Below are 22463 nucleotides of genomic sequence, written 5' to 3' on the forward strand. Positions count from 1 at the left end.
CGGGGCCATGTCCCACGCCGGGGGGCTCCGGGGCCAGTTTTGACACCGCATCTCAGTTGGGGGGGCTGGGGAGGGGATTTCTGTGCCCACCGGGGGCCCAATGTGCCCCAGGATGGGGGTGCCAGGATGGGGGTGCCCCATGGAGCACTGTGGTTTGGGGAGGGGGGCACACCACCTTTTCCCAGGGCTTTTTGAGGGCACCCCCATGGGCCAGGCTCTCTGTCTCCCCCCTCTGTACCGTGGCCACCCGTGGTGCCTGGCAGGGGCCGGATCCTGCTTCCCCACTGCATCCCTCTCCCAGCGCAGCCCATGGCCTCCTGCACCATTGTCCCCATCCCCACCACCCCCTGCTCTTGCTGGGCTTTGGGATGGGGGGGAACTTTCTCAGATGTCCCCAGGACGCTGAGGGCTTGTCCCCATCCCTGGGGACAGCTCTTGGCACGGGACGGTGACCCCATGGGCAGTGCCACTTCCCTGACACCAGCCCTCCCCGGGCTGCAGCGCTGCCGCCCCTGTCCCCGTCCCTGTCCCCTGGCTGCGGGCCCCCGGGATCGGCGGCGGCAGCATCTGTGCAGGGCTGTGCTGACAGCAGCCAGCCCGGCCCCGCGGCCCCCGCGCCGTATAAATAGAGGCGGCGAGCAGCAGAGAGCTCCTGGCAGCCACCATGAAGCGCCTCAACCTGCTGTGCTGCTGCGTGGCCTCGCTCCTGCTCCTCGGCACAGCAGGTATGGCTCCCGCACCTTGCCCGTGGGGCTGGGGGTGTCTGTGGGGATGGGGGTGTCTGCGGGGCTGGGGGTGCCTATAGGGCTGTTGGTGTCCAGGGGGCTGGGGGTGCCTATAGGGCTGCAGGTGCCTATAGGGCTGTGGTTGTATATAGGGCTGTGGGTCTCTGTGGGGCTGTGGGTGCCCACTGGGGCTGTGGGGTGCCTACAGGGCTGTAGGTGCCTATAGGGCTGTGAGTACCTATAGGGCTGTGGGTGTCCATGGGGCTGTGGGTGCCCAGTGGGGCTGTGGGTGCACATGTAGGTCTGGGTGCCTGTGGGGCTGTGGGTGTCTGTGGGGCTGCAGGTGTCTTTGAGGCTGCAGCTGCCTGCAGGGCTGTGGGTGTCCATAGTTCTACGGGCGCTCATTGGGGCTGCAAGTGCCCATGGGCTGGTGGGTGCCCACATGAAGCTTCGGGTGCCCATTGGGCTGTGGGTGCCCACTGGAGCTGTGAGTGCCCATGGGGCTGTGGGTGCCTGTGGGGCTGTGGGTGCCCGTGGGACTGTGAGCACCTCCGGGGCAGTGAGTTCCCCATGAGCCCAGCCTGCCCACAGGGCGGGTGCCCCACGCAGGACATGCTGCAGGGCTGCAGCCGGCTGAGCTCATCTATGCCAGGGCTGCAGTCACCCCAAAACTATGCGGGGACACAAGGTGGGGAGGGGGGGGCTGTAAAGGTCCCCACTCCACAGCCGGGGTGGGCGCAGGGGCTGTGCTGCAGCTGGCGTGCTGAGGGCAGTGTCAGCCATGGGCTGCAGGGGTGAAGCCCCCACGTGGGGTCTGATGGGCTCCAGGGCACCCAGCACGGGACCCCCCCCCACCCACCAAGTGTCTGCCAAGCAAGACAGCATTGGGGTGACCCCCAGACCCCCTTCCCCGGGCTGGAACATCCCCGCTTAGCACCCCGGCCCCGTGGCAGTGCTTGGCCGGGCGTCCCACGGGGAGCCGGCGACATCGCCGTTACCCTTGCTTGCCCTTGAGTTAATTTGGGCTGGTTCGCTGCCTGGCTGGGCTCGGGCGGCCGTGCTGCCGGGGGGCGGCTAAGTATGGAAACAGCTGTGTAATGGGACACTGCGCTCCTGCGGCCGCCCTGGCCCCCGCGCCACCGCGGCTCTGCGCGCGGGCACCCGCAGCTGCTGCCTTCTTGCAGCCCGGCACCCCCGGTCCGGCGGAGTTTTATCCTTTTAAGGGCATCTTTTACCCTTCTGGGGAATAAAAGGGGTTTGGGGTGTGGGACGTGTCCCATCGGTGGCTGGGGGACCTCCGTGGAGCTGTGCGCCAGGGATGGAGATGGGAGTGCCAGAGGGATCCTCTCCGGGCATGGCTGGTGGCTGGTGCCACCCAGGGTTGTGCTGGTGGCCCAGTGGGGGATCTGTCACCGCAGGAGGTGGCCACCGGCCCGGCTGGGCTCGCCCCGGTGCTTGGGCGAGGTGGCTTTGGCTTTTTCCTTTGGTGCAGAGCCGGGCTCTGGGACAAGCTCCCCTCTGGCCTGCAGGAGGAGGCCCCTGTCACCCTGTGCCTGGCTTTTCCCATAGGCGCTGCTGCCATCTTGAAAGCCTCGGCTTCCCGTGGGACCTGCAAGGCCCTGCGGCGAGGAGAACTCAGGGGGACCCCACAGGCGGCCGGAGGGGCTGTCACAGGCACCTGGTGGCTTGGGGCGAGGGCTTGGGGTGGCTCCTGCAGCCCGGTGACCAACCCTGGCCTCATAGTTGGCACGTGGGGATAAAGCCCCCCTAGTTTTATTTTTTTTTTTAGCTTCTGTGTGCCCGGCCCCGCTGTGGTGGCTGTGGTGATGCCGTGGGCGGCTGGGACCCCGCCACCGCTCCCGGGGCAGGAAGGGCCCCGCGCTCGTTGAGCCCCTGCCAGAATGGCCGGCGGGCCACGTGGCCGGGGCTGGCAGAGCTCCCCGGCGTGGACGGGTGCTTGCCCACCTCCAGCTGGGCAAGGAGCTGAGGGAAACCCTGGCATGGCACAGAGGGCGTTACGGGGCTGGCACACGGCTCTCCCCACGGCAGCAGCCTCGGCTACTACCACCACACCCTGGGACTCCTCACCCTGCCTCCTCACAGGATGTGTCACCGGGGGTGGGCACCATTGATGAGTCCTTGTGGTGTCCCCAGCACCCAGGATGTGTCAGCTTGGGGTGGAACCCACCTCAAAAATGTCATCTGGAAACGTGGTGGACACTTCCACCTGGAAAGTGTCATCTCGCATTGGGCTCCGTTGCCTGGGATACACCACCTTGAGGAGCGCCCCATCTCCCTGGAACGTCTCCCAGGACATAACACTGGCATAGGCTCCACCAGTGGGACATGTCACCTCATGGTGAGCTCCATCACCACGTCCTCGTGTCACTTTGGGGTGATCCCCATCACCCGTGACATGTCACCACAAGTGGGTTCTATCACCTGCGACGCATCACCTCGTGGTGGGCTCCATCACCAGGAATATGCCATCTTGGGGTGGGCGACATCATCTAGGACAAGTCACCTTGATGTGGGCTCTGTCCCCTCAACACATCACTTTGGGGTGGGCTCCAGCTGCCAGGATGGATTAAAAACAGCTTGATGTGAGCTCCACCACCTGGCATGCATCACCTCGGGTGGGTGGGACACAGCACCCATGGGAGAGCCCCAGCTCTGCCAGCCCCAGGCTGCCCACCCTAGCCAGCTGCCTCCATGGGCATCATTGCTGTTGGGTGCAGAGGCACAGGGCTTGGGGTGCCACAGCCACCCACAGATCTTGGCCATTCGTGCCACCTACATCCCTGTCACATCCCCTCACCAGGTGGATATCCCAGCCCCTGTGGGTGACCCGGATCCCTCCCAAATTGTTGGCCAAGGAAAGCAAGGCAGATGTCAGGCATGCTGGTGTGATGTGACACCCTGTCCCACCAGCCCCGATGTTTCTGGGAGCGCTCTTGGCACGCTGTGCAGGTGACATCCAGCCACACAGGACGTGTGGGTGGGAAACCTCGCTTGTGTGCAGCCTCCCCCCTTGGCACAGGGTCCCCATGGGGAAGGGGTTGGGAGTTGAGCTGCAGCCAGGGAAACACGTCCCCACCATGTCCCCACTGCATCCCTGCTCACCGAACTGCCTGCTGCCGGCACTGGGGGGTGCCGAAATCCCAGCCCATGAGGCAGGTCTGAGAGTGACCAAATCACTCCTAAAATCACCCCATTCTTCAGGCGTTGCAGGAATAGCAGCAGTGCTGGTGGCTTGGCAGTGTTCCTCTGGGCTATTTTAAGCCTGCGGGGACATTTCCCTTGTAAGCGATAGCCTGAGGAAGTCATCGAGCTCGTGTGCCCAAGCCAGGCCGGGGTGCTGGCACCAGGAGAAAAGCCCCAGTGCCAGCCGGGGTGGTGGGGCCCCGGCTGAGTTGGGGGTCCATGTCCTTTGTCCTGCTGCTGGGGCTCCTGGAAGGGGCTGTGTAACCGCTGCATCCCTGCCTGGATGATCCCAAGGATTTAAGGATCCTGTGGGACAAAGCATCAGCATCAGCACCAAAATCCAGGCTGGTGAGCTCCAAGGGGGTTGTCCCATGCAGGTGGCCAGGAGTCCCTGGCAAAAACGAGAAGAGGAATGAAGGGTCATGACCCAGAGCACCCCTTGGGGCCACTGGTGGCCCTGGGGCCAGTTGATGACGTTTTCCCTCACCAGTAGCCCAAGGACAAGGCCAGCGTGCCCTCTCAGGAGTGGCTCACCAAAGGAAGGGGCTCCCCTGGGGTCTCCCAGCCACGGCACAGCCTTTCCCACCTTGGCATCTCCGCCTCCAGCCCCGGGTCCTTCAGCATCTCTCGGCACACAGTGTGGCCTCCGGCTGTGCCTGGACCTCGGCCTCCTGGCTAGGGAGTTGCTCACGTCGTCACTCTCCGCTGCCCCCGTCCTTGTGCCACCTGCAAGCTACCAGCCACGAGTTTGGGTTTGCCTCCAAGTCTCTGATAGGAACACCAGGGTGGGCACCCTGTGGGAAGACAGTTGAAAAACAGCCCGCAGAAACGATTCCCAATTTTCATCTCTATATTTAGCAAGCCATGAGCCTGGTTTAATCCATTTGGTGCATCCTGGTGAGGTTTCCTTACCCTGACTCCTTAGTCAAAATATCATGCAGCTCTATCCCCCTATTTACAGAAATGAAGTCTTTTTTTCTTTTTTTTTTTTTTTAGTCTGACAAATCTGTTTCCTGTGTCAGCAGTGTGATCTGTATCGATCAGCCATCTCCCCCTGTAGGTGGGCATCTGGGATTTCTGAGATCACGCTGGGATTTCTCCTGCTAAAAGGCTGGAAAATGCACAGGGGTGGCTGGAACTGCCCAGGGTGGGAAATTGAGGCACGGGGCCACCAGGCAGGAGCTGCTGCCCTGCCATGCTGCCTGTGCTAGGTCCGGGTGGCGAGGCAAATCCTCCTTGAGGTGCTTGCTCTGGCAGCAGGCTGGCAGCAGTGCGGGGCATCCTCCCTTTCAGACCTTCTGTGCATTCCCCACCTTGTTTCCCTTGGGCCATTTGTGCTGTTGGCTGGAGGCGAGCTGGGCCAGCACTCCGTCCCCGAGCAGAGGCAGGGACATCGCCATGATACAGGGGGACTGCAGCGGGTCAGATGGCGCGGCCGGTGCCATGGGAATCCTAGGAGGTGCCGGGCAGTGTCTTGGAGCCCAGCCACCTCCCTGCACCTCTGGAGGACTTTGTCAGAAGCAGGCACATGGTTTGGGATTCGCGCAGCCTTGCCAATCCTCAGAAAGAGGGAAGAAAGAGGCTGGGGGCTTCCTCGGGTCTGGTACAAAATTCTCCAGCAGGAAACACGTGCTTCCTTCTTTCATAGCAGCAAGATATCCCCCTGAGTCAAAGAGCCCATTTGACCAGAACCTTTCTTTGATCAGGCCTAAATAAAAGTAATGATGGCAAGAAATGGTGCTTTGGCAGCCGAGGCCTGGCCTTGTTTTCCTTTGTCTGTGTTGCTCGTCCTGCCCGTGTACCTCTGGGCAGTGCCACCGTCACTGCTGCCATTCCTGCTCCCACTGGGACGGGCACGGCTGCTGGAGCAGATGGGGACGTGTGCCTGGGGTGTGGGGTTCCCCAGAGCCCCTCTGGAAAGGCAAGGGGAGGGCAGGACTGGTGGTGGCCGTCCCCTCTGTGACCTTCCCGCGGTGCTGGTTTATGGACTGCCGGTGGGACCCATTTGGGAGCCGTCCCTCAGGCCGGGTCCCCATTCCCTGAAGAGCAGAACAGAAACCAGCTCAGGCAGTGATGGCTTTTCTGTTTCCCCCATGACGTAAAACACAAGCAAGGAAGGGGGGGCCCGATGATGAACACAGGAGAGCAGGGAAAGGCAAAGTCAGGGTTCGTGTGGGGCTCTGGGCCCCTAAGGGCATCTCGTTGTGCCTCCCAGGTTACTGCTCCCACAGCCTGCGGAGCCGCTGGTCTCTGAATCAGCCACGCTGTCAGAAATAACTCCGCGCGTGCTGCAGGGGCTGGGATTCGGGTAGAGGAAGAGGGCGTGTGAAAAGCCATCCCCGCGGTGCTGCACATCGCCGGCCCCACGCTCGGGGCTCCTATTTCTGCTGGAGGGGGAGAGTGTCCTTCCCGGGGCCACCTGTGCCCATCTGTCCCTCCTGGCTGTCCCCAGTCCTGGCGCCATCCTCAGAGGCAATCCCTCCCGGTGGGCTCCGTTCACCCGCGGTGCTGCTGTTTCATGGGGCTCTGTGAGAGGATGGCAGGGAAGGGTCATGTGCATTGTAGCCATAGGATGGCGGAGCCATCCCTCTTCCTGGCATCAGCACTGGTGTCGTGCGGCACACCGAGTCCACCATGGGATTCCCATCACGGCTGTGCCCCACATTGCTGTTCCAGCTTGGGACAGGGCGGTCATGTCCCCAGCCATGTGGGCAGGGCTGGAGCAAGCTTGGTGACCTGGGGTCCCACCACCAAGGGGGGGCAAGGTCTCCTCTTTGATGTTGCTCAGTACAATGCAGGGTGTGAAGTAGGGGAGCCCTGGAGTCATCTTAAAATGGGTCTGCATGTTGTAGTTGTCCCACTCTCTCCTGCAAGTGCATGGGGACATCTCCTGGTCGAGGATATCACCCTTGGCTGGTAGGCTGGCACCGGGGCCCAGGGGCTGAGGACAAGCAAGTGGGTGTCTGCAAGGGGGCTGGTGCCATCCGTGCCCCCGCTGAGCTGCTCCTCCTGACCCCACCGTACAGTTGCTGGATGTATTTTTAGCCCACAGAGGCCGGGCAGAGGGTGTTAAGCCCATAACCTTCGGCCCATTTTGCTGCACGGCGCTCATCAGCCGGCCATCTGCAGATCAGCACAATTTGCCTTGTGATGGATTTGGAGACCATGTAGGGGAAACAGGTGGGAGAAGGAGGTGGAGAGGGGAGAGGGACTTTATATAATGCTGTGAAGGTCACAGGAAATAAAGCCCGTGGCTGACACACCAGCAGGAATATCCCAGTTTGAGCGCGTGGGGAACATTTCCCTTCTCCCGCAGGGCATGGCTCACAGCTGAGCGCTGGGGCCCAGTGGGTCATTGCCCAGGGGACACGTCCACGCCCTGCATTCAGTCAGAGGGGACACGCTGGCCCCAGAGATCTCCGGTGGGGTCTCCTTTGGTCCCCTCCTCACCTGCCCTGACCCTCTCCAAATGCCCACTCAGGAATCAGCTTCCCTCCAAGACCTCCAGGTCATCAGCTATTCTGGGGCCATGCTGAGAGTCTCCCTGTCCCCATCCGCTGTGGGGACCCTCAGGGTGCAGGTGGGCAGAGCATGCCTCACATTGGCTGGCCTCTTCAGGCCCTCTTGGGTGGGAGCTGCGTGGGGCTTGCCGTGCTCAAGGCTGGACCTGGAGCCTGCGGGTACCTGTGAGCCACCTGCTAGGACAGGATTCGGGAGGTCAGCATGGGCAGAGAAGGGTGACTGTGCATCTGTGACAGGCTTGGGGATGCTGGCAGCTCTGAGCTATGGTGCCAGGCTGCACATGAGGACTACAAACCCTGGCAGGCTGAGGTGGGCTGGTGCCTCCCAGCTGCCTTCCGCTGGCATCGTTTGTCCCCCGGCGCAAGCCCTCAGCTGTCGTGTGACTGCAGGCTATCAGTGTGGCTGGCCCCGGCATGGCACGGACAGACACATGGCCGCCTGCCCGGCGCTCTGCTCCAGGGCTGCAGTGGCAAAGTGGCTGCAGTGGGCAAAGAGGCCTGGGGTTGCCCCACACTGTCCTTGGCTGTGCTCCTGCCTTGCTCACACCGGGGATGGGTGGTACCCAAAATTTCAAGGGTGTTTTAAGACACACACCATCATGTTGCTGAAGCGGTGCTGCAGCACACACCGCAGCGAGCCAGGTCCCCGTGTCCCTGGCACAGCACTGCGGTGTGCCACTGCAGGGCCGTGGTGCACGAGGCCGGAGGAGGAGGCCAGCTCCACGCTGCATGCTGTGCCCGCACTGCTCGCCATGCCCGCTGCCTTCCTGTGGCCTGGGCGGAGGTGGCGTTTCTCCCAGTTGGCATCTGCTTGCCAGCTGGAGTACAAAGGCATTATTTTCCTCTGAAACGCTTCCCTGGTATGCAGGCATTAGAGTTTTCAGGGGATTATTTAGACTAGCAGCAACTGTTTGTAACGGAGACAGTATAGCTGGTGATATTTTATTTTTGGCATCAGTTGACTAATGTTAAATTGCAGTTGGAGGCCTATGGAAAATACAGATGACTTCTCCCGGACTGCAGAACAAATTCATTGTGTTCCAGCCAGTTGCACGGAGTGGCAAATGTTTTCCTAATGAAGGGACGCTCACAATAAATAGCTCCGCGCCCCGCTGCGGGGTCAGGCCCTGTGGTGCCGCCCGGCCCAGCCCTTCCTGCGCGCTGCCGGCTGCGGAAAGGCACGGCCCCGCTCCGGGGAGCCGCCGGCCGCCCTCGCCGCCCTGCGGGGCTGGGGAAGGACCCTTTCACCTGCCAAGTGCCTGAGGCCTCTCGCACCCAGTGCCCCACTTTCATATCCCCACCACCACTGGGTTCTCTCTCAGGGCTGCTTCACCGCCTCGCCCTAGCCCCACAGCGCTTCTGCGGTGCCCCACAGCCTGCACGGCCCCGGGGCCACGTCCCAGCCCTGCGCAGCATCAGCGCTTCTGCCCGCAAGCACCTCTTTGCGTCCAGCTTCTTGCTACGGCCAGAAAATGAGCTGGAATCGGAGATGCGTTAGGAGAATTTAAAGTCTTGGTGACAGCCTCGAACCCCCTCTCTTGCCCCCGCTGTCCTCTGGGGCCGCGCGCCCTGCAGCCGCGGGCAGGTGCGGGTAAGACTGACCGAGCTATTCTCATCGTTTAGAGCTGCGTGCTCCAGCCCCGCCGGGTGCCGAAGATGTTGGCCATGCCGCACAACGCCCCTCGTTGGCCGCAGAGCCCCGGCTGGAGGAGATGGCCGCCGACGGCAGCCCTGAGGAGGAGGAAGATGGCGGCACCGCCAATGCCTCCAGTGCTGCAGAAGAGGGAGGCGGCGAGGGGGAGGAAGAGCTGAATGGAGGCCTGAGTGGGGCCATGGGGCTCAGCCAGGAGGGGCCCCACAGGGCACAGGGCCCTGGGGAGGATGATGCCATGTTGGGCACCCCTGAGGCAGGGGGAGAGGCCGCCCACCAGCCTGGCCCACAAGATGGCTTCCATGACCAGGAGGATGAGGAGACTGATGCTGGCTCCAAAGAAGTGGCCACTGAGGAGCAGGGGAAGCCTGAGGGAGAGAAAATGGAGGAGCCAAGAGTGGTGTCTGCTCTTGAAACTGGAGAAGAAGGGGAAGAGCAGAGCTCAGAGGAAGATGACGAGCAGGGGGAATCTGAGGAAGAGGGAGATGAAGGTGGAGAGTCTGAAGAAGATGGAAGCAAAGGAGAGTCGGAGGAGGAGGGAAAGTCTGAGGAGGATGGAGAGTCTGAGGAGGACGCTGCTGGCTCAGCAGGGCCAGAGGATGGAGCTGAAGGAAGTGACAAGGAAGAGACCAGCGTTTTAGGGGAAAGTGGCCACAGCAAAGCAGCAGCTGCCAGCAAGGGAGAAGCCAAGGATGGCCCTACCAGCTGCCATCACCCACCATGTGGGGACGTGGAGCCTGGCTCTGGCAGCAGCAGCCCAGCAACAGCAGAAAACCCACCTACAGCAGTGGAAGAACCAGCAGCAGCAGAATACCCACCAGCAGCTGTTGAAACCCCACCAGCAGTAGTGAAAAACCCACCAGCAGCAGAAGACCCTCCAACAGCAGAAGACCCTCCAGCAGCAGAAGACCCTCCAACAGCCAAAGACCCTCCAGCAGTGGAAGACCCTCCAGCAGCAGAAGACCCACCAGCAGCAGTGGAAGCCCCCCCTGCAGACAACCCATCGCTGGCAGAAACGGAGAGCCCACCCAGCCCCAGCACCCACCCTGCTGCCGCTGAGCACCAGCACAGACAGATAGGTTGGAGTCTTTTGCTGTTGGTGTGCCGTAGCGTAGTGAGCAGAGGGCGGCGAGAGTGACCTACTATCAACCCTGGTGGAGCTGCGCTTGGCTCATTAAACTGCGCCTAATGCATGGCCCTCTCCTAACGCTTGTGCTTCCCGCACCCGCCCCTAACTGCTGCACGGCCAGGCCAGCCGCGCCAAGGGCAGCGGTGGCACAGGTGGGAGCCCGCGGATGCCAGCAACGCAGGTGCTTGTTGCAGCGATACCAAGGCTGGCCAACATTTCCCTCGCTGCACTTAAAGCCCATGACTTCTCCCATCTGTGGACACATGAACTTCTGCCCTTCCCCTCAGCCCCTTTCAGCAGCCACAGACCTGCTAAAGGACATTTACCAGCCCTCAGAGTCCACCAGACCAAACTGCCGGCTCTCTTGGCATGCAGGCAGGATGCTGCCCAGGCCGGCAGGTCTCGTGTCCATCAGCCACTGGCCTGCAGCCCTTGCCATGTAAGGAACGTGTAAAGAGCCAATTCAGCCTGCTGAATTGCTGAAGCGCCTGCTCTGGCCACGGACAGGGTGTGTTTGGTCACCAAAATGTGAGCTAGCTCAGGAAAAGTGACCCCCCCCCCTTCCATGTTTTACTAGAAACGCTTACGGACTTTGGCCCATGGGCTAGGCAGCAACCTTTGGACACAGCTGATTCTTTTTTGCTTCCTTCTGTAACATCCCAGCTCAAAAAGCTCACATTTGTGCCGAGAGGAAAACCCAGTTTGGAATCTGTGGCTTGGCAAGTCAAAAGGTCTTCCTCAGCCCCACACTCAGGGACAGGCCCAGCGCAGTCCCTCGGGGCAGCCCCAGGGCCCGTCAGTGCCCCTGTTTGCCCGGGCACCCATTCCCCAGCTCAGCCAGTGGGGCACGCGTCCTTGAGGCCCCGCTTCAAAGCCCCAAGCCATGGGGCCCTGTGTGTGCCAACCCCTTTGCTAGCACGCCTGGAGCAGGGACACCTCTGTCCCCCTCTGTGGGGAGGCTGGGGAAGGTGCCCAGGGCCACCTCCTGCCACTCAGCACTGAGCCAGGGAGGCTCCGGAGAGGCAGCCTCCAGCCTGGCAAGAGGCAGAGGTGGAGAGGCAGGAGGGAATCCAGGCCTCACAAACCCTCATGTCTGCAGCTTGACGTGTGATTTCTTGGGGGTGGACAGGGAGAGAGGCAGAGCAGAGAGCACCCAAAGCTGAGGGGAGTTGCAGCTGCCGGGGGGAGTGGCGGGGCAGGCAGGAGCCCCGTGGGCAGCAGCTGCCGCATGCCCCCGCCCTGCACTCTCCAGCGCCTGAGAGCCCCTTCCAGGCACATCCTTCGCATTCCCCGCGAGCACCGGCCCTCGCCTCCCCCTCGGGAGACACCAGGGGCCTCCCCCACCAGCCCCTCCTCGGAGCCAAGCAGTTGCCTGCGATGCTTCCCCCGGCAGCCATGGCCCCAGCAACCTCGGCCAAGCTTCCAGGAGCATTTGCAAAACAGAAACTGAGTGGTGTGCCAAAGCTGGCGGGTGCCGGGTGCGCAATGGGGCTGCGGGCTCAGGGTGTGCGAGCTCCCCAAAGCCCTCTCCCCAGCAGCAGCTTGTGTGAGCTCCCGTGTGGGTCCCCCGCCGCCAGCTCCAGCAGTAACAGGTCTCCTTGTTTTTCCCTCCAGAAGAGGTTGAGGATGCCAGCGAGCCCACCAAGCGCGACCGGTCCCACTTGGAGAGCACCCTCAAGTTGAATGAAGACAAACCTGCCGATGATGTCTCAGGTGAGGGAGCCCGGGTGGCACTGATGCATGCAAACCCTGCTCCTTTAATCCCAGCAATGTTTCCAGGATAAGCTCCCTGCCACTGTCTGAGGGCTGGGTCTGGCAAACCTGCTCTGCTACGTGAGGAGCATGGACAGGGCTCTTCTTCCCTAGGCTGCTTTGTCAATAGCCTTATTTCTTGTGGGTGCAGTAGCACCATGTCTTCAATACCAGCCCTTACACTGGACTAGCATACTTTAGGTATTTTAAAGACAGCTCCAAGAGCGTACAAGAATGAGGAGGCTAGAGAGGCTGGCAAATCATGAATTGGCCTGGGCCAACCACACTGCTGCCTGCTGCTCAGAGAAGCTTGGGGCAACTTATAATAAGGGGTTTTGATTTTTATTCCAATTATGAATTGGGTACTATTCTTATAAGGCTTGCTTCTGCTGGTCCAATTGGCAGTCAGGACTAGAAAGGAAGCAATAAAAGTGGCTGGGAAATGCCAGCAGTAGGGGGGCAGCTCTGGCTGCAGCAGGGGTCCCTGGGCTCCGTGGTGGAGGACTTTGGGGATCACGGGTGTTGAGTGCTAAGCAGCATTAACGAGAGAGGTTCCTTGCATCAGTTGCTGGCAAGCACGAGACCAGCAGGAGATGGGGACAGTGCCCAGTAGGAAATATTAGCAGGGCAGGGGCATCAAGATGCGTGACTTGGATCAGTTTGGCCAAGATTTCAAGCATGAGCTGCATCTCTTGATCAGCTGTTACCCTCAAGGTCTGCAGGGAATGCCCAGCAGCTTACCTAGAAGGGATGCAACCAGGGTGGCTGGGGTTTGCCTGTCACCCATCTGCATGCTTTTGCTCCCACAGGAGTACTGCAGCGGCTGAGGAAGATCTACCACTCCTCCATCAAGCCCCTGGAGCAGTCCTACAGATACAATGAGCTGAGGCAGCACGAGATCACAGGTAACGCTGCGGGCACCGGGGTCTCCGGCACCGTCAGGTCATTGGGATGCATTCAGACAGCAGTGCAGAGAGCAGATCATGGAAAGGCTCGGATAGTTCGTCTTCCTGTACAGCTTCCCAAGAAGGCCATGAACATGCTGGGCTTGGAGGACGTGCCCTAGTGAACCCAGCACCCAGCGGCAGGCATTCCTGCATCTGCCTTAGCCCATCTGCTGTCGGGACCATCTGTGTAGGCTGAGCATTGAACCCTGCCTGCTTTGGGTCCTCCACCTGCTCAACATCAATGCTCTGTACCCGTGCCAAGCAGAGATCATGGCCCAGCAAGACGGGCTTGGCAAGGAAGCTTAGGACCTCTCAAGGCTGGGGTTGAGCTTCCTGGGGGTGGCTGGAGCTGGCATCCTTCCTGCTCCATATGGGACACGGCCATGTGGGCAGGGTATTCCTCAAGCTCGGCAGCCTTCACTCATACCAGGAGTTAGAGTTTCCACCTCTTGGCAACTACAGACACATTGGCTCAGGTGAGCAGGTTCCCGTGGCCATGGGCATTGGCTTGGGCTGAGCCCCAGTGGTGTACGTGTCCCTCCAGAAGAGGAAAGTGCAGCTCTGGCCCCAAGATGCTCACACACCTGGAGGCTCCTGTGACCCTTATGACATGAACCACCCCATTTTCCAAGCACAGATGGCTCCAGCCCCAGGTTAAGCCTCTGCCAAAGCCCTGTCCCTAGCAGGGGCCAGGTCCCCCCGTGCTTCGGCTCCATGATCACGACAGCCTCCTGCCAGGGTCCCTCCTAGCCCTGGGGTTTTGCTTCCTCCCCCAAACATCCTCAGGGCTTTGGCCTCACACCCTGGAGCCATGCCTGCCCCTCCTGGTGCCAGAGGCATGCCTGCCCCACCGGAGCCAGAAGGACCCCGCACACCGCCCTGACCTTCCTCTGCAGCTGTTCGTGGGTCCCCTGCTCATATGGGTGAACCCACAGGACACATCCACCTAGAGCAGAACTCCTGCTTTACAGGGGCCCCCATTGCAGCCCAAATGCCACTCCTAGGTCAGTGCCAGACTTCTGACATTTGGCAGGTGGGCTTCCTCATCCCCAGCCCAGCCAGCCTGTCTCCAGCTTGGAGCCAGTGGGGAGCACGGGGGGACCCACGGGGCAGCAGGACAGGGTAGGGTCAGGGCTGTGGAGCCCTCATCACCAGCCCATGTCCTGTCCCTCCACCTCACAGCACACCCTGGGCATCGGCCACCACCCACTGGGGTTCTGGGGCGGGCGGTTGGAGGTCTCACACGACCAGAGGCATGCGCAGCTGCCCCGCAGCCCACTCCGTGCCGCTGCCTTCGCGCTGCCTTGGCCTGCCTCAATGTGCCTGGGGACCATGAGCTGCTTGCTGTGCTGGGGGTTGGCCGGGGGGGTCACAGCAACAAGCATCTGCTCTCAGCTCACCCCGGGGCACTGCGTTTTGGAGAACACTTGAGGTCGGTCGCAGGGGCAGATACTGGACTCACAACCTCTTTCCTTATAGGATGCAGCCCTAGCGCACAGCCTGTGGCCTAGCTCAGGACATCTGGGTCTGCTCCTCATCCGTCCCACGCCCAGGCAGCCCCTCCCTGCTCCCTGTTGGGGGGTCTCAGCTGCCTGCATTGCCTGCAGCCCCCGGCTCAGCCAGGCACAGCCCCACTGGGCTGCAAGAAGCCCAGGTTGCACTCCCACCGGAGCTGTCTTGCCTTCCACCAAACTCCTCAAGTACCTCTGGAAACCCCAACCCCATCATACATAGTCACATCCTAAAAGCCTAAAGCACAGCACTTTGCCTTTTATACCCACTGACACAGTTTTCCCCAACCCTTCATTAGTGGTGCAATTAGAGCAGCCTGCAGATTAATTAGAGGGTCGGCCGAGGGAGCCCCTTTGGCTTTGTAGGGTGGGTGAGGGCATGGTGGGGCTGAGTGATCCATCTCATCTGCTTCCACCATGTGGTGGGGTGAGCTCCTGTCCTGCCTGTGGCCACAAGGGGTTCCTGGCATCGGGGTGCCCCTGTGAGCAGGAGATGCCCCAAGCCTCCCCCCGTGGTGAGCTCCCACGGCACGGGAGGCTGGAGGGCGCGGAGCTGCGGCTGAGCTAGCTGGGGGGAGTGGGACAGCTGGGCGAGCGGCGGGGCAGCAGTGTCATGGAATATGCATGACCTTTGAAGGTGTAAGCCAATATAGAGGGGTGCCACCGCAGGCACCTTCGCCCCTCCATTATGCGGCAGCCCTCCATTTTGTCCACCTTCCACGGGCTCCGTTTTGGCCTCTGCTTTGGAGCTGTGGCCATGTCAGCCCTAGCGTGGGTCTGAGCCAAGTGGGGCCTCCCCGCCATGCACACCAGTGCGAGTGTCACCTGCCCTGGGGAGCTGCGACCGGCGCCGTGAACCTGGCTGAGACTCGAAATTGCAGCCCAGAGCATTCACCCAGCTCCCTGCTCACAGCATGGCGAAGCCCGACAGGGGACCTCTCCATCCCATGCTCAGCATGGGCTGGGTCCCCCATGTGCTTGGTCACTGCAGGCCACCCGTTGGGGATGTCCCTCGTCCAGGGAGCCTCACAGCCTGGCGACGGGAAGCTTGCCACCAGGCCATGGTGCATGCCACCGATGCTAATTACTGTGTATGTGCCAATTAGCCTGCCTGCTTAAGGAACGGCCTGCTGATCGCCTTCACCAGGCTGTCTAGGGAGGCATGCAGATAACTGTGGGGTGGTCAGGACACGTGTCTGGGTTGCTTGCTGTCCTAAGCATGCCTCGTGTGGCTCCGTTTGCTTGGTGATGCTGCCAGGGAAGGCAGAGGCAGGAGGATTGGGGCGCAGGGCATCCCCGGCGAGGCAACTCTGCCTGGGTTTGGATTCTCATCCTGGTAGCTGCAGGTCTCGTTGCTCACAGACTGTAACTCCTTCTTTCCTTCTGGAAACGTGGCCATCCTCTGGCTTTGTCCTGCCTCCGAGAAGGCCAGGGCCGGTGTTCAGCTCCCTCTTCGGCCCGGGCCAGACCCAGGCAGCCGCATCCCTTCTTCGACTCACGGTACCTTTTCTCTCTCCCCGTGTCCCCTGCTAACAGCTTACCCCGGACGCACCCTGGGCTCCTCCGCCACAGGTTGGTATTGCTGCCTGCCCCCTGCATGCTGCCAGCGCTGCCTGAGCTCTTCACTGGCCTCTGGCTTTCCTCTTCACCCGCCCCAGCAGAGCCACGTCTCAGCTGCTCACACGCCCCACGGCACCCAGTGCGTCCCGGAGCTCAGCAGCACAGCGCTGCCTCGGCACTGCCCGTCCCGCAGCCGTCCTCGCCTCTGCCAGGCTTCTAAACCTTTCCCTCGTGGGTTCAGTCTCAAGAGGGTGCGAGGTCCTCTAGTGATGGTTCAAGGGCTTTCGTGGTGGGCCCGCAGGTCCGTCTCCCACCCATGGGAGCCGAGCAGAGCCCACACTGCGGGTGTGATCTCTTTTCACCCTTCTACGTGCAGAAACTTCCCCAAATGCCTCCCCTTGATCCCCCCGGCTGCAGTTTAAGCCGATGACCCAGCAGCAGCTGTCCTACTAACACAGCCTGGCCCCTGTGTGGCGGCCTCAGCCCTCTCGGGAGCTGGAGCTGGCTCCTGTCCCGTGTCATGCCCAGGGGGAGCTGCCAGGGCCCCCGGGAGCACCAGCCTGGAGAAGCAGGGGCTGGGAGGGAGGCCAAGAAGCGCCGGTGATCACACCGCCCTTCCCCTGGGTCTCTGCTGCGGCACAAGGCACGCAAAGGATGGGGAATCCCATCTTATGGCCCTCGTGTCCTACCCCATGGCCCCTGCTCTAGGATCCTGCCAAAATGGGCTCCTCTGTACCCCGCCCCAAAGTGGCAGAGCCCCAATGGTGCCCAAGGGCCTCTGGCTCCCTGTCATGGCAGCGTGCAGGCAGTGGAGAGTGTTGTAGGTATATATAGCATGTCAGATAGCTGTATTATCTGCGTCTCTAGCTGCACAGGCACACGGGAGTGCGTGCTTGCTGCTTGCGTGGGTGTGTGCACGCAGGGGGCGAACGCACGGAGCACGACACAGGGCGAGCATCCACGTGCAGCTTTCCCCCCGTCCGCGGGCACACGTGCCGTGCAGGCAGACAGGAGGCTTCGCAGGCGGGCTGGCAGCCCTGCTGGGGCTGCAGGCAGAGTCCCTGCCCTCGGCAGAGTGCCCGACAGCATTTGGGGTCGGGGATGGCTTAGCAGGGTGGGTGATGCTGGGACAGCCTGGCCAGGTGTTTGAACCCACCTGGTTTGAGAGCAGAGCGGGATGTTTGGGCCAGTCCGAGCCAGGAGAGGAGGGAGGCTTTGTCCACATCCTCTGCCTTGCTGCGTGTCCTTGGGACGGACCTGCACTGTGGGGTCACCCTCACTCCATGGGGCTGAGCCAGCACCCAGTATTTCTGCAGGGCTTGAGGAAGGAGAAGACCCAACCCAGGGCTAATCCTGGCCCCAGAGCAGTGGGGCTCCCACCTGAGGGCAGCCTGGCCTTGGAAGCAACATGGAAAAACCACCCACAAAGCCACTACTGTAGGAAAAAATCCCTCCATGAGTGAGAGAAGCAGTTCTCTGTCCTCCCCTGCAGGACAGCAACACTTCCAGGAGGGACAATGCTCCGGCGGGGCATGGACTAAGCCAGAGCCGGACAGTACGAGATGAACACAGCCTCTGCGGGGGAGATGTGACCTGCTGGCCCTGTTTGCCAGGTGCTTTGCAGCGTCTCAGCATGCTCTGTGCTCCAGAAACCCTTAGAGAAGCAGCTGCTGTGATTTAAGCAGAACCACAAATGAAATGCAAAGAGCTGCAAGGTCTGAGGGTCCCCCCACTCACATGCAGGGCGATATCATGCACTGGTGTGGGGCCGCCCTGCAGATACCACCAGGATGAGCTGGGATGCACTGGGACGAGCTGGGACGAGCACCAACTGTGGTGTGAGCCAGGCTGGGCTGGGAGCGAGCAGCCACAGGGTGGCTGGAGAGAGCCGCGGTGGCGGAGCTGCCGTCATCCCATGCTGGCGCTGGCAGGGACAGAGCCTCTTTTCCCCTGGCAGCAGCACCAAGGTGACGCAAACCCGTGCTGGAGGGACACAGCGGGAGGACCCAGCAGGGCAGGAGGCCTGGCCAGGCACCCAGCAGGGTGGGAAGCATGCTCTGCTTCCCCAGCCCCACGCCATGGGCAGAGGTGAGGAGGGCTCATGTCCCCCAGGGCCCAGGAGCTTTCCAAAGCAAGGGAGAGGATGGGCTGGGTGAGCCGCTAGTGACCTGCAGAGGGGCTGCCCACCTCGGCACGGCCACGTGCGGCCCCGGCACGCAGGGATGGTGCTGAGCCACTCACCTTGCACCCCGAGGAGCCCCCCCGGCACGTGCAGCGGAGCCGGGGCTCGCTGGCTCCTGCCCTCACCCAGCCACACCTGGCCGGGAACCTGTTATGAAAGAGCACGCGGGGACCCGCCTCAAACCTCTGGCACAACATCACAGGGGATAATAACAATAATAATCCGAAACCCAATTAAAGCCGGCAAGTGAACAGAGCGGCAGTGACACAGTGGTTCAGAGGAATGATTAGTAATAAAAGCCCCAGGTTTCGACACTTGTTTTTGTCCCGCATGGGAACAGAAAGTCAGATCCCAAATATTTTGGGGAGACAGGAGTGGGAAGGCTGCTTCGTCCCTGGCGGAGGAGACGGAGGGGGTTTGGTCCGACTGCCCCTGGGTGACGGCCACCCCGCTGCCTGACCCTGCCTGCCTGGTGCTGCCTCACGCTTCAGGGGCAGGAGCAGGCCTCGGGGCCGACCCTGTCGTGGGTGCCCTGTCCTGTCAGCGGGGGAAGGCTGTGGGACAGGGCTCCCAGCTCCTGGAGGCACCCAGCCCCACCGGGCAAGTCTCCCACTCACACCAGACAGGCGCCTTCCCATGCTGAGCGGGGACACAGGGGGCACATCCCCACCATCCTTTGTGGCTCCTGTCACAGTGTGGCTGTGGTTTGCTCCCCCACCCCGATGTGTCCACACACAGCTCTCCCAGGACCGCTGCCCGCCCAGCTCTGGGCCAGGCTGCCTGGCTGCATGAAGCGGGGATGGGGAAGGTTCCCACAAACGGGAGCTCACTCATCCAGTTTTTACTTCCATTTCTGGCCTGATTTGGCCTCGAGCCGACCAGCACGCTCCCACCTGCCCAGGGCATGGTCTGGGGACCAGCATGGCCCAGGGGCTCCCCTGGCACAAGCGGCCCCCTGGGTGGCCCCAGTGCCACCGGGGCTGGGCCGTGCAGGCATGGGCTGATGGCGTAGGTCGGCCCCAGCACCTCCTGGAGCAGAGGCTGCTCCTGGGCAGGGGACAGGTCGTTACGGGCCCCACACCAGCCCTTGTCTGCATTCCGTGAGCCTCTTAGCAAAGTGTGGGGCTTCCACAAGACGTGGAAGCTGGGGACTGTGGTTAATTCTCCTCCTGCCTTTCCCCCAGCCCAAAGCAGGGCTGTTGGCTGAGCTTGCCCTCCCTGTGCTGGTCTGGAGCCCTGCAGCCTTCAAACACCCCAGTTCCTTTTGCATGAGGCATTTACCTGACTGCAGCATGGCCACGTCCCCTGCATGCCCAGTGCTTTGTGGCACCTGCCCTCCAACAGCCCCCTGCAGCCAGCCCCAAGCTCACCCTGGCTGAACTCGAACCGAGCCGAGACCTGATCTAAAAGACTTTCAACTTGTCCTGTAGTCTAAGAAGGGCCAAAGCTTAGAGCAGAGCAGACAGGGTTCGATCTCGCTGCGGTGCTGGCACGGGGCCCTGCTGGGCGATGCTGTGGCTCGGCACGCAGCGGCGGTGCTGGGAGAGCAGCCCCGAGGGCGGCTGTCTCCCCGAGGCTCTGCGGCCGTGCCGCTCAGATGGGATGTTCATTACGGCAGGGAGTTAAATGCGCAGCGGCTACGGCTATTGTTTCTTCACTTCCTCTTGTTATTTCCCCTCTCCACAGATGGGGAGATCACTTCCAAGCCGATGGTGCTATTCCTGGGACCGTGGAGCGTCGGTAAATCCTCCATGATAAACTACCTCCTAGGGCTGGACGACACTCCCTACCAGCTCTACACAGGTACCTCGCTCACTGCGGCCCCGCTGAGCCCTGGCCCCCATGGGAGGGCTTCTTCCCCTGCCACATCCCTGTCCTGCAGCACAGCGCTCGCCGCCTCCAGCCCCCTGGGTGCAGCGCAGCAGGGAGCCTGCATGGCTGCGAGAGCAGCAGCTATGTAGCGAGGGCAACTCAATGTCTTCTCCCCATCCTGTCCAGTTTAATCACCCTCCCGGGAGAAAAGCCCTTCCCAGTCCTCCTCTCTGCTCCCACTGACGTTGTCTTGGAGCCTGGGAGGTGCTCCCCGCAAAGGCCTGGGCCAGCCCCTGCAATGGCCAGTGTCTGGCACAGATTTCACAGCTCTGCTGCTCCTCTTGTGCTGGACAGGGGCAGAACCCACCACCTCTGAATTCACCGTCATCATGCACGGCCCCAAGCTGAAGACCATCGAGGGCATCGTGATGGCTGCAGACAGCGCGCGCTCCTTCTCACCCCTGGAGAAGTTTGGGCAGAACTTCTTGGAGAAGCTGATAGGGATAGAGGTGCCCCACAAGCTCCTGGAGCGAGTCACCTTCGTGGACACGCCAGGCATCATTGAAAACCGCAAGCAGCAAGAACGAGGTAGGGCTCTACTGCGTTCATCCGAGGGACTCCAGAAAAGATGCTATTACGATGAAGGACAGAAATGATGACTGAAACATGATGAGGAAGAGCCCTAGGCTACAGGAGGGGTCTTCTCTCGCTTTGGGGGGGTTGGGGAAGTGTGTCTGCCTGTGGCCTGGGGAACGTACCTGGCCATCATGGCTCAACATTTGCTGTCCCGTTTGCCAATGGCTGGCGCCGCAGCAGCACCCGGAGGAGCACCTGGCACTGGATGCCCGAACAGGCCCAGCAGGGCTTGCAGGCCCTCTCGGTGCCCACTGGGGAAAGCGGTGCTGTGGACGATACCTGCTGACCGGAGCAGCAGGAAGCTGTGGCTGGCAGCAGGGAGAATGGAGGTTTGGAGGTGAGGTTGAGGGAAACACGCAGTCACAGGCCATGGGGATGAGTTTTCATGCCAAGAAATTAACTCTGAAGTGCTTTAGCACATGAGAAACAGGTTCTGTGCCACATGGGAAGTCAGCTGTGTCTCACAGCCTGTCCAACCCAGACAGGGGGTGAGTTGCAGCAGGCTCGAGGTTTCTCTGTCCCTTGACCTGAAGGGACTCCCACTGTGCTGGCCATCGCTGCTGGATTTCTCTTTCCTCTCCTCAAGGTTACCCGTTCAACGACGTGTGCCAGTGGTTCATCGACAGAGCTGATCTCATCTTTGTTGTCTTTGATCCTACGAAGCTGGACGTGGGCTTGGAGCTGGAGATGCTGTTCCGCCAGCTGAAGGGCCGAGAGTCCCAGATCCGAATCATCCTGAACAAAGCCGACAGCCTGGCTACCCAGGAGCTTATGAGAGTCTACGGTGCCTTGTTCTGGAGCCTGGCTCCTCTGATCAACGTCACAGAGCCACCCAGGGTGTACGTTAGCTCCTTCTGGCCCCACGAGTATCATCCGGACACCCACAAAGACCTGTTCCTCAAAGAAGAGATATCACTCCTGGAAGATCTCAACCAGGTGATTGAGAACAGGATGGAAAATAAGATCGCCTTCATACGCCAACACGCCATCCGGGTGCGCATCCACGCCCTTTTGGTCGATCGCTATCTCCAGACCTACAAGGACAAAATGACCTTCTTTAGTGATGGAGAACTGGTGTTCAGAGACATTGTGGAAGATCCTGACAAGTTCTTTATCTTTAAGTCCATTCTGGCAAAGACCAATGTCAGCAAATTTGACCTCCCCAACCGCGAGGCTTACAAGGACTTCTTTGGCATCAACCCCATCACCAGTTTTAAGCTGCTGTCTCAGCAGTGTTCCTACATGGGCGGGTGCTTCCTCGAGAAGATCGAGAAGGCCATCACCCGCGAGCTTCCCGATCTGCTGGGGAGCATTGGCCTGGGGAAGAAGCCCAATGTTCTCTCCTGCGACATCACCGGCTGTGGCGAAAACCCAAAGAATCGCTACAAGAAGCCGTAAGGTTTCTGTAACACAACAGTCCACGTGTTCCTACCGGTGAATGAGCTGATGTCTTATCTGTCCAAGAAGCCGTGGTCTGTTAACCCTTTGAGTGCCACACTGGCAAAGGCTACTGTACAATGAGGACTTTGAGTCATTGACATCAATGGCAGGGGAAGATGGGTGGGCATAAGAAAGAGAATAAAAACTGTGAATTCCTGACATTTTATCTTTGTTCTTTTGAGTAGAAGGCAATGTTTAAGCTGTAAGTATGAGCAATGTGTGGTGAGCTAGAACTGTAGCTGCTTCTTCACTGGTGCCGAGATGGGTGAACTGGAATTTCAACCTCTGCATACACGAAGCCAGCAGGGAGTGAGGACGAGGGCACAGCGAGAGCACAGGGGCGAGCAGTGACACAGTAACCTGGGGCATCAACGGGAGCCCCAGGGCACGGTG

General features: G+C 61.0%; 1 protein-coding gene across 2 annotated transcripts; it reads left to right on the forward strand.

Moving 5' to 3' along the window:
* Positions 1 to 586: 586 nt before the first annotated feature.
* Positions 587 to 22229, forward strand: SRL (sarcalumenin). 2 transcript variants are annotated; one of them, XM_040574106.1, is made up of 7 exons: positions 587 to 725; positions 11845 to 11943; positions 12792 to 12887; positions 15977 to 16012; positions 19869 to 19985; positions 20349 to 20582; positions 21217 to 22229. In XM_040574106.1, exons 1-7 carry the CDS (start codon positions 665 to 667, stop codon positions 22026 to 22028), a joined length of 1455 nt encoding a protein of 484 aa, XP_040430040.1. In that variant the 5' UTR covers positions 587 to 664; the 3' UTR covers positions 22029 to 22229. The 2 variants fall into 2 exon arrangements, with proteins under 2 accessions (XP_040430040.1, XP_040430042.1); XM_040574108.1 differs by lacking the exon at positions 15977 to 16012.
* Positions 22230 to 22463: the final 234 nt, after the last annotated feature.

The sequence above is a fragment of the Cygnus olor genome, chromosome 15 (genome assembly GCF_009769625.2).
Source record: "Cygnus olor isolate bCygOlo1 chromosome 15, bCygOlo1.pri.v2, whole genome shotgun sequence".
In the NCBI taxonomy this organism is placed as follows: Eukaryota; Metazoa; Chordata; class Aves; order Anseriformes; family Anatidae; genus Cygnus; species Cygnus olor.

What these genes read in the sequence shown, in the direction of transcription:
- SRL (XM_040574106.1), top strand. Translation starts at nt 665, where the DNA reads ATGAAGCGCCTCAACCTGCTGTGCTGCTGCGTGGCCTCGCTCCTGCTC. An exon ending in CCTGCTCCTCGGCACAGCAG is followed by an intron (nt 726 to 11,844) that starts GTATGGCTCCCG and finishes TTTTCCCTCCAG; the next exon opens with AAGAGGTTGAGGATGCCAGC. An exon ending in CCGCAAGCAGCAAGAACGAG is followed by an intron (nt 20,583 to 21,216) that starts GTAGGGCTCTAC and finishes CCTCTCCTCAAG; the next exon opens with GTTACCCGTTCAACGACGTG.